The sequence below is a fragment of the Lipotes vexillifer genome, unplaced genomic scaffold (assembly GCF_000442215.2).
Source record: "Lipotes vexillifer unplaced genomic scaffold, Lipotes_vexillifer_v1.1 scaffold382, whole genome shotgun sequence".
NCBI lineage: Eukaryota > Metazoa > Chordata > Mammalia > Artiodactyla > Lipotidae > Lipotes > Lipotes vexillifer.
In genome coordinates, this window is record NW_006780611.1 from 5334314 (window position 1) to 5345879 (window position 11566).

The window sequence follows — 11566 nt, forward strand, 5'->3', positions numbered from 1 at the left end:
GCAGCTGAGATTTAGGTTGGAAAAGAGTGAGCTGCCGAGGTTGGAGGAGATTGAGGTGGGATCGGGGAACATTCCAGGTCCCGGAGTGGCATGTGCAAAGGCACTGAGGCAGAGAGAACCAGTGCATTCATGCACCAGAAGGAAAGTCGAGGTGCAGGAGTGTGGGGAGAAAAGGGGAGCACAGGAGGGGAGGGATGGGAGTTGCAGGGGGTGTCTGATGTGCAGGGCCATGGTGAGGGGTGGGCTTCCTGATCCCGGGACCAGGGAAGCCCTCCAGGAGAGGGACAGGTGCCTTTTTAAAAGCTCCCCCTGGCAGTGAGTGGGAAAGGGAGCTGGCCGTCCAGCAGAGGCTGGCACTGTCTTGCAGGCTGGGTTGTGGCAGGAGCAGAGAAGGAAGCAGACGGCCCACAGGACCAGCTGGTGGACTGGGTGGGGGTGAGGGGCTCCAAAGACCGTGTCCCGGACTCTGGCCTGAGCCGCTGGGGAGATGTTGGTGGGAGTTTTCCAAGGTGGGGACCCAGGGGCAGGCTTGGCTCTGGGGATCAGCCTTGTGCAGTGTCTGCAGTCTGAGGTGCCTGTGAGCGTGGATGGGGTGATGTCGGTGCCGCACACAAGTCGGGGAGGAGCTCGGAGGAAAACCTGGGTTGAATCCCAGCTTGGATTTGGCCAAGGGGGCTTGTCGTGGAAGCACGTCGTGCAGGGGCCAGGAAGTCACCTGGGGAGAGGATGAAGTGTGTGGGAAGGGACCAGGGGACGCGGCAAAGGAGTGTGGAGAGGGGCAGCCCCGAGGCAGACAGAACCCAGAAGGCCTGAAGATGCGGTGATCCTGGAGTGGCGGGGTTGGCCTCGGGTGCCAGGACCGAATGCCCTGCCCTCTGCCCGCTGCTCCCACGACGCCCCGTGTCCGTCCCGCGACACAGTCAGCGGCTCCTGCAAACACACGGAGGCGACGGCTTGTCTGACACCCAGAGGCATCATCTCTCCTTCCCATCCGCCTGACCTTTTACGCAGTCGGCTTCTCTCTTCAGGAAGAAAGTGAGGTTTCACGTTAAATTCTTTAAAATGAATCAGTGCCTTATGACCCCAAATTATTCTAATTTGTCCACAAACAAGACCTTTGTTTTCATGGTCTCTCATTTCTCCTGGAGACCCGGTGACCCACAGCTGGGGTGTGAGGGGCACTTGGGAGAGCGCTGCCCGTCTCACCTGCACCATGGTCTCTCAGGACAGGTGCTTTCTGGCCACTTTACGGATGTGGAAACTAAGGTTCTGAGAGGTCGCTGGCACATTCGAAGTCAAACAGCCAGTGAGAAGCAACCTGATTCCATGGTCGGGTTCTTTACCCTCTGCCGGGAGCACCTCCACGGTGCCAGGTCTCAAGGGGGACCCAGTTAGCCCAAAGCCTCCCCAGCACACACACATACACACGCGCCACACACAGAGACACCGTTCACATCACACACCCAGACATCACACACCGACACGCGCACGCACGCACGCACGCACGCACCTTCCCTTGCTCAGCCCCTCCTTCTGCACCTGGATCACTGAGCCTCTTCATCCGTCTAGAGGACCAACAAGCTGTCTTGCTAAAGGCAAAATAAAAATTCCCTAGAGGGTCTCTAACGTCCCCTTTGTGAACCGCTTTCCCCGCACACTTCACAGGACATCCGTGCCCTGAGTGCTTTCTGCGAGCGAGGCGCTCTCTCACGCTCTGCCTCCTGGGAGCCTCACAAAGTCCCCACTTAGCAGAAGCGTAAACCCAAACTCCCGGAGGTAGGTGACTGACAGCGGGTGACGGCAGTGAGCGAGGACACAGGCTGAGTGTCTGCTGGGACCCCAGGGCCCTGCCTCGCTCCAGGCAGCTCTCGAATGAAGCAGGGGAGGACGGAAGGAAGCCCTGATCCAGAGAAGCCTGATCGCTCTGAGGGTCGTGGAGCCTGACCGTGTCTGCAGGACTAGAGTGAGGGAACCCAAGGCCGAGCTGGCAGCAGGGGGAGGAGGAAGCCAGAAGCAGGTTACGGGCTCAGGAGAGGAAGAGCCTCCTGCCAGGAAGCCTCCCTTCACAGCCCAGCAGCTTTCCTCACTAGGTAGTGAGCTCCCCATCACTGGCGCATGCAAGGTGAGACCAGAGGTTCATTTCCTGAGGTTGTTCACGGTTTCCGAGTTGAAGTACATAAAGTGCCCATCTTGATGCTACAGCTTGGTGAATTTCAATCCGAAATTGAAACATCCCAACACCCAGAAGGTTTCCTCGCGTCCCCTCGACACCACTCCTCTGACATCCAGCCCCTGAGTGGTTCTGCCCAACCGTGGGCTGTTCCTAGGCTGGCATTGGCTGGTGTGGGGCCTGGGGTCAGTGTCTCTCACGCAACATTTTATCTATGAGGTGAATTCCTCCGTGTTGTTGGGCATATCAAGAGCCTGTTCTTTTTCAGTGCTGTGTAGTACTCCATCATGTGGATGTAGCACACTCTGCTTATCCCTTTACCTGTCGAGGACATCTGGGTTGTTTCTATTATCCATAAAGCTGCTCTGAACATTCACAGCCAAGTACTCTGGTGAATGGGTGAACACATTTCTCTTGGGTGTCGTACAAGTGTCCTGGGGCTGCTGCAACCAGCGACCACGAACTCAGTGGCTTAGAACAGCACAAATTATCCTCTTATAGTTCTGATGGGCAGAAGTTCAACATGAGCCTTGTGAACCCCTAATATTCAGGTGCTGGCAGAGCTGGTTCCTTGGAAGTTCTGGGGAGAATCTGTTCCCTGGGCTTTGCCAGTTTCTGGAGGTGACCTGTGTTCCATGGCGTCTGGGCCTTCCTGTGATGGCATCACTTTGACCTCTGCTTCCATCCTCACATCTCTTTCTCTGACTCTGACCCTCCTGCCCCCCTCTTTTAAGGACCCTTGTGATGACCCCAGGCCCACCCGGTAACCAGTCTCCCCATCATAAGGCCCTCGACTCATTCGCACCAGCAGAATCCCTTTCACCACGTGAGGCCACATTCACAGCCTCTGGGGATGAGGATGGAGACCTCTTTGGGGGCCTGAGTTCTACCCACACAGGTGTATACGTAGCATCAGGGGACAGGCATATATTCAACTTCAGCACGTACAGCTCCCCCAGTTTCCCAAAGCAGATGAACCATTTTGCACTCCCCAGGTCGTGGGTGAGAGTTCCTCCCCCACCACCTCACCAGTCTATCTCAGCTTAGCCCTTTGTTTCAGGGGGCTTGTAGGGCAGCTCTCTGTAGTAGTTTTACGTTGCATTTTCTCCACGCTCACGTTTCACTTTCTGTCATCATTACCGAGCACACCTCCTCCATGCCGCCCCCCATGACCACACCTTCTGCCACTAAGAGTCCACCTTCTGTGCCGGGGGCCTCTGCTCTCCCCTCCGTGGGAGTGCCCTCTTACCACCCTGGTGGTCCCGCACTGTTCGCCCCTTTGTGAGGAGTGGTCAAAGCGTCTCCACCTCTCAGGTTGCTGTGAGGACGCAATAGAAATTGAGCTGAAAGCTCCTGTCCCCACTCCCAGCTTATTGTCCCCACTAGATCCAGGCTGAGCACTTATCAGTGCCGTGGGCACAGTATCTGCAGCTCACCTGGCAATTTAGTCATGCTGTGCCTCGAGAGGCCTCTGCTTTTATCCTGAGCAGTTATTGTGACAGATTCTCAGCCTTCTGGAAGCGTCCATTGTTATGCAAATTGCCAGGTGCTCTGTCTTATCTCCCCAGTTAGGTTGCAGCAGCCAGCTGGAGACCCTCCTTATCCTGCTGGGCCCCATCCGGGTCCCAGCCCTGCATCCTCTCTCCAGGGCAGCGGTGCCTGCTGCTCAACTGGCCTCCCCACAGCCAGGCTATCCAGGCCACCACCCGGCACCTGAAGGGTGGCAGTGCAGCCCAGTGGCTGGCAGCACAGGCTGGACTCCTGGCTCCACCACTAGCCAGATATGTGACTCTGCACAAGTCACACTACCTTCCTGAGCCTCGGTTTCCTCACCTGTAAATAGGGGAAATAGGGCTAGGGCTGTTGGGAGAGCGAAGTGAGACTAGGCATGAAAGTGCCTGGGGCTTCCCTGGTGGCGCAGTGGCTGAGAGTCCGCCTGCCGATGCAGGGGACGCGGGTTCGTGCCCCGGTCCGGGAAGATCCCACATGCCGCGGAGCGGCTGGGCCCGTGAGCCATGGCCGCTGCGCCTGCGCGTCCGGAGCCTGTGCTCCGCAACCGGAGAGGCCACAGCAGTGAGAGGCCCGCGTACCGCAAAAAAAAAAAAATAATAAAGTGCTTGGACAGTGCCCAGCCCAGAAGAGATACCCCATCACAGCAGCCCTAACTCTGACCTTTCTTGGGATGAGGAAGGATCTTCCACGTCTACGTCCCAGAGCCCTGGGATCTCGTGTAGAACCTTCGCCTGGCAGTTGGAGTGCTGGGTGGCTGCCTGTCTAGCCTCAGCCCACCAGGAAGATCCTGCGTCACCTGCTGTGACCCTCTGATTGGCCTGGGCTCAGGCTGCGCCCTCCTCCTGGTGTGCCTTCCCCCACTTCCTGACATGAGTTTTCCCTGAGTCCCCGCCCCCATCCAAGCCACGCCCCCAGCCCCTCAGCACTGACACAGTGCGGATCTGTCACTCTTGTTTGAGGGTCCCAGTGTGGCTCTCCCGCAGCTCAGAGCACTCGAGGGCTGGGCCCACTCCTTCCAGGTCTGTGTCTCAGCACCCAGCCCAGGCCTGGCAGAAGATGCCACCAGCAGGGGCTTCCAGAAGGCCTCATCCTGCTTTGGTCTCCACTGCATGGGGAGCCATTGTTTTTGAACCAGTTTCCCAATAATGGACATTTCTTTGATCCTAGTCCTCCACTTTTACCCACATTACTGCAATAAATGAGCTTGTAAGAATTTTGCCCTTGTGAGCGTATTTGTAGGATAATGATTAAGTGGAATTACTGGGTCAGAGGGCGTGCGTATCTATAACTTTGGTGCGTGCCAAGCTGCCTTCCAGGAGTGACCTGACGTCCCTTCCACCAGCACGAAGCAGAGGTTTCCCCGGCAAAACCAGCAAACACATGGTGCACTCAACCTTTTTGATCTCTGCAGACGTGATGAGTGGAGGAATGTAGAAGGTTCCTTTGGTCTGTGCTCTGGAATGCTTTCTCATTATGGCTTTCATTTGCATTTCTCTTATTTTAGACTTTGCATTTGCCATTGGACAGTTTCTTTCTTTTTGGCAATTGCTTTGCTTAGATTCTCTTTTGCTGGATTCTCTGGGCAGTTTCTATTGTCTTGGAAATTCACCCATCTCATCAAAGTTTCTGATTTTGTTGCACAGGGTTGAGTGGGTAGGCTCTGTTCTTCTCTTGTTATTTGTGGGTTCCCCCATCTTTCCTGAGCGCCTGCTCTGTGCCAGGTGTCGTTACTGGCCCTGGGGGTAGAGTAGTGGGCCAGCTCCCATTTATATGGAGGCTACAGACAATTTAAAATACGTGTGAAATTCCCTGGTGGTCCAGTGGTTAAGACTCTGCGCTTCCACTGCAGGGGATGCAGATTCCATCCCTGGTCAGGGAACTAAGATCCCACATGCAGGGCGGCACGGCCTAATAACAAATAAAATAAAATATGTGCACTGTTAGATGGTGATAAGTGCTAGCGAGAAAAACACTATGAGAGCAGGGAGGGAGTTGATGATGGAGTCCAACTTTCAATACACGGTGGTCAGAGAAGGTCTCAGTAATAGGTGACTTGAAGGACGTAAGGGAATAGCCACGTGTTTATCTGGGAGAAGAGAAGGAAGTATGCTGGTGCAGGTGCTGTCTTGGTCTAAGTTCTTGGAGAAACACAACCAGTAGGATAGATATCGATACAGAAATAGATATAGTATAGACATAGATGTAGATATCTATATATAAATCTAGATTATAGATAGATATCTATATATAAATATATGTCTATATATAATACAGATAAAATATGTAAAATCTACATAGAGATAGCTATATATATAAAGAGACTTATTCCAAGGAATTGGCTCGTGCAGATTTGGAGGCTGAGAAGTCCCAAGACCTGTAGTTGGCAAGCTGGAGAGCTAGCAGGGCTGATGGCCCAGTACCACTCCAAGTCTGAAGGCCTGAGAACCAAGAGAGCCAATGGTGTAAATTCCAGTCCAAATCCAAGTCTGAAGACAGAAAAAGACCGATGACCCAGCTCCAAGACAGGAAGGCAGAGAGGGAATTCTCCCTTCCTCTATCCAGGCCCTCAGTGGATTGGAGGAGGGTTACCTGCATTGGGTAGGTGATCCACTTGACTCAGTCTACAGATTCAAAGACGGATCTCATCCAGAAACACCCTCACAGACACACCCAGGACCACGTATGATCAAATATCCGGGCACCACCCCTGTGGCCCAGTCAAGTTGACACGTAAAATGAGCCATCGCGGCTGGAGTGGAATGAGCAAAAGAGAGAAGATAAGGGATGTGACCAGAGAGGATGGACAGGAAGGTCTTTGGCTTCTACTCTGAGTGAGACGGGAGCCAGTGAGGGTTTTGAGCAGAGGAGGGACATGATATGACATGGATTTTCACAGGATCCCTCTGGCTGCTGTATGGAGAACAGACAGAAGAGCTTGATAAGCGAGGAGGCCATGGTAGAAGCAATGGAGGTGGCAGAAGGGCAAGGTTGATGGATACATCTGAAGGAGTTACTAGTGGACTAGATTTGGGGGTGAGAGAAAGAGAGGGGCCAAAGATGCTCTGGGACTCTGTTGGAGTTGTATTTACTGAAGTCAGGAAAACTGTGGGAAAAGCTGGTTTGGGGCAGAGGATCAGGATTTTAGTTTTGAGCATATTAAGTTTGAGATGTCTATTAAATATACAGTTGGTGATGTCAAGTAGACAGTTTGAAGCTATGGTGTGAGCTTGAGGCTGAAAGAGACATTAATGTATGTAGAGTAGTTAATTCCTTGCGAGGAGATGATTTCCTCAGGAGTGAGTAGAGATGGAAAAGGAGAAAAGGAGACCGAGAAGATGGGGAGGGACCCACGGAGGAGCCTGAGAAGAAGCAGCAAGAAAATTAGACGGAGAACGAAGAGAGGGGCCTGGAGTGTCCTGGAAGCAGGAGAAGTGATCACCTGTGTCAGTGCTGCCAAGAGGACAAGTAAAAGGAGGACCGAGAATTGACCACTGGATTTAGCAACATGGAGGTCTTTGGTGACCTTAACGAGGGTAAACCGTGCAGAATAGTTGGGTCAAAAGCTTATCTAGAGGGGTTAAGAGATAGTGGAGAAGCGGAATTGAAAAGGAAAAGTACAGATAACTTTTAAGTGGTCACTTTCTCCTTCTGCTTTATTAAAGTCACCAACAGTGAATGTGTCCTGTTTTTCAAAAAGAGTAAGAAATTGGATTTATTTATTCATTTCTTCCTTTTATGTTTTAAACTTCATTTCAGTTTTAATTTATCAGGTGCTTTCCTATGCCTTCCTTCGGTATTTTGCCTTTTTTTCCCTAATTTTTGAGCTGGATAGCTAATTCATATTCTCTTATTTATTAATATAAATATTTAAAGCTATAAATTTTCCTCTGAGCATTGCTTTGGCTGCATCTCACAAGTTCTGAAATGTAATCTTTTTATTTTCATTATTGTCTAGATATTCTGCAACTTTGATTTTTTGCTCTATCTTTGACACAAGAGTTAGTTTAAAGCATTTTTAAACTTCTTGGGTTTTGTTTTGTGGTTTTGTTATTAACATTTTCAAATTCTAGTGTATTGTGATCAGAGAATGTTGTCTTACATCTACTTTTTGGAATTTAATTTCTCTGTGGCCTGATAATTGCTTTTTGTGTGTGTATTTTCAAGAGCATTTGAACAGAAGGAAGATTCTGTTTAATACACACACATAGGGCTTCCCTGGTGGCGCAGTGGTTAAGAATCTGCCTGCTAATGCAGGGGACACAGGTTCCAGCCCTGGTCCAGGAAGATCCCACGTGCCGCAGAGCAACTAAGCCCATGCGCCACAACTACTGGGCCTGCACTCTAGAGCCCACAAGCCACAACTACTGAAGCCCATGTGCCTAGAGCCCATGCTCCACAACAAAGAGAAGCCACCGCAACGAGAAGCCCACGCACTGCAGCAAAGAGTAGCCCCGGCTCGCCACAACTAGAGAGAACCCATGAGCAGCAATGAAGACCCAATGCAGCCAAAAATAAATAAATTTTAAAACACACACACACACATACTATGTTATTAATTAGGTTATTTGGCTCTCTACACCTTATTTATGTTTTTGTCAACTTAATCTGTGAGGGACTGAGAGAGGTGAATTAAAATGCACCAATACTAACATACTCTGTCTTTTTCTTCCTACATTTTCAGATTTCTTGCTCTATGAATGTTGAGGCTATGTTATTTGGTGCAAAGACACTCATTACTTTAAGTCCTCATGGTGACTCTCATCCTTGACCCCCACACAATGCCTTCTTTTTCTCATTCTCTATTTCTTCAGTTTTGTCTAACATTCAGATCAAGACCCCCCTGCTTTCTCTTGGTTTGCACTTGTTTTGTTTCTGCCCATTCTTTCTTGTGTAACTGTGGCAAAACACATAACAAAATTTACCCTTTTAACCACTGTACCGTTCAGTGGCATTAAGTACATTCACACTGCTGTACAGCCATCACTACCGTCCATCTCCAAAACTTTTGCATCATCTACTCATCTTATTATCTGAAACCTTTCTGAATTATTCTACCTTCAGTGGATTTTGCTTGTAACCCAGTCTGTCTTTTTTTTTTTTTTTCAGCAAGTGTGTATGGCTCATTAACGTTTACTAATATGGCAGCTACATTTAGTCTTAGTTCTGTCATCATAGTTTATGACATGCTTTCTGCTTTTATAGCTTTTGTGGGGGGTGTCAATTTTCACCATATGGCCTCTGTTTTCTTTGTTTTCTTTTTCGTGTATGTATCTTCTGACAGTTTGGAAAGCTATGTTTTTCATCCCATAGTCATCTTCATAATTATACTGTCATATGATTCCCTTAATTCTCTATTTCTTTAGACAATGTTTATTTTCTCTCTACTATGAATGATGCCCAAATTAAAACATATCTCCTCTCCCTCCCCTTCTCTCACTTCCATCAAATGATTTTAGTTGATTATATTATATTAATTTTTCCATTTACCTTTGTACCTCTAATGCTATTTCCATCTCTAACTGATCTTTTTGGACTCCCAACTATAAGCAAGTAAGACATAGCTTACATATGTTACCTCCCTCTTTCTGACCTCCACCTTCCCTACTATAGTTTATATTGGTTCTCTGTTTTCTGTTTTGTTCTTTTCTGTAACTGTCACAATACATTAGTTTCAGACATAGTCCTACAGTTAAATAGATTCTCATTGCCAGTAATCTTGCCAGAGTTGCTCTATTTACCCTTCGTTATCCTAAGGTACAGGATATTATCCTTTATTATCCTCTATGTATCCGCTGTTAATTTATGCAAGAAGGACTCATGGGAGCTATAATTCAAAAATGTGTTTTGAAAAGTTTTTCTTTTGACTTTATCCTTAAAATCGGGTACATCTGGGCTTTCAATTCTTGCTTCATTCATTCATTCAACAAAGACTTATTATGTGTACCAGTTACTGCTCCAGACCCTGGCAATGCAAAAATGATCACAACACACAAATACCTTGACCCTCATGTAGCTTATTTTCTAGTTGGGAGAGACAAACAATAAGCTAGAACAGGGCTTCCCTGGTGGCGCAGTGCTTGAGAGTCCGCCTGCCGATGAAGGGGACACGGGTTCGTGCCCCGGTCCAGGAAGAACCCACATGCCGTGGAGCGGCTGGGCCCGTGAGCCACGGCCGCTGAGCCTGCGTGTCCGGAGCCTGTGCTCCACAATGGGAGAGGCCACAACAGTGAGAGGCCCACGTATCGCAAAAAAAGAAAAAAGAAAAAAAGCTAGACCAGTAAGTGAAATATTTAGTATACTGGATGGAGAATGATAAAGCAGGTGATGGGGGACCACAGAATCTGTCACCCAGAGCCCAGTGATGCAGAATGGGGTGTTGACTCTGCCATTTGGAGTATCTAGCCCTCTGGAAAGATGGACTTTGTTGGCTTAACCCCTCCATTAACTTCCCCCCTTGCCCCTGGAACACACTGGAGTCTGGTGGAAGATGGTTTATCTGTTAGTAGCTGTAATCAGATACAAGTTGCAGAAACCCAGCTACAATGGTGGAGGTGGACAATCTGGGGCTGCCACCAGAACCAGGTTTCTGCCTGCTTCCCACTCCAGCCACATTAGTGAAGGTCCTTTGTTCTCATGCTCTTCCTCTGGATCCATGTCCCCTTACCAGTAGACTTCCAATTGCATAACATTGGCCAGAGTGGGTATGTGACCACTCCGGTCTGCAAGGGAGTATGGGAAGGTGAATATTTGTGACTGGGTAACTACCCCTATAAATGGCTATAGGACAGGTGATTCACTGTGTCTGCCAGAGATGGAGTTTGTATTTCTGTTCCTCATTATCCTTGTTTGGAGGTGATCTCAAGAGAAGAAAGAACAAAGGCAACTCAACTCTGCCAATCAAAGCTGTAAGTGCCCCGTGGGCTGGTGTTTACAGTCTTGACCTTATCCCAGTGATCTCGTGACCTGTCCATGTGCCAGGAGTGTCCTGGTTTCCTCTCTATGGTTTTGTATGATATGGTCCTATCCAGTGGTGTGCCACCAAGATTTACAATGGTTCTTTTTATTATTATGAGTGTTACCTGTATCTGTTCTTAATATTTTCTAGTTTGTTGCAACAAGGGTGACCATCTGGTTTATCATCCAAAGTAGAATACTTTTGAGGCTGAAAGGGGAACAATATTAAAAATTATGTCAGAACAATAAGTATTAACTGGGACTATCCTAAGCCAAGACATATAATCACCCTGGTAACCATTGAGGTAAAAAAACACTGTTGGTTTTATAAGTTGATCTGGTTTTGTCTTACAGATTGGAAATTGTATCTTTGTATCTGCACTCTCTGTTCTAATAATTAGCCTGTTGATTCTCTTGGGTTTTCTATATACATGATCTGCCAATAATGGTAATTAGGGTTCTTCTAGCCCACTCCTGACACGCTATGCTCTTTTCTTGTCTTATTGCTTAGGCCAGGGGCACTAGTGCTGTATGAAACCATAGTGATAGCAGGCCTGCTTGTCTTGCTTCCAGCCTTAAAGTCAAACAGGTCTCAATATCTGGAAGACAAAAAAATGTCATGTGCTCAGAGGAAAACCTGGCTTCTCCTGGAACTGAGGCCAGAGAGAAATGTCCCCAGTGCATCCCCATGGAGGAGACACCATGTGATATTTTGTTCCCTTCTGCTTCCCTAGAAAACCCTTTTGCCGTGCCTCAGGATGGGGGAGGTGAGACCCAAAGCACCTGGCTCAGCCTCCAAGAAGTACCACTTCAAGACGCCAGGGAGAGCCAAGACGGCCGCGGTGGTGGTAGAGGAGAAAACGCTGCCTGTGCCCGAACCCTTCCTCGGACTTCTAACACTACGAGCAAACTCAGGGGTGGGGGCCGGGC

At 49.1% G+C, this 11566-nt stretch overlaps 1 protein-coding gene across 1 annotated transcript in view; it reads left to right on the forward strand.

The window, feature by feature from the left end:
• The window catches only part of SHISAL1 (shisa like 1), a 46935-nt gene extending 35487 nt beyond the window's left edge, over positions 1-11448 (forward strand). The window contains exon 4 of the mRNA XM_007453925.1: positions 11371-11448. Coding sequence (XP_007453987.1) covers position 11371 — 1 coding nt within the window. The 3' untranslated portion in view covers positions 11372-11448. The remainder of the gene's footprint in view (positions 1-11370) is intronic.
• Positions 11449-11566: the final 118 nt, after the last annotated feature.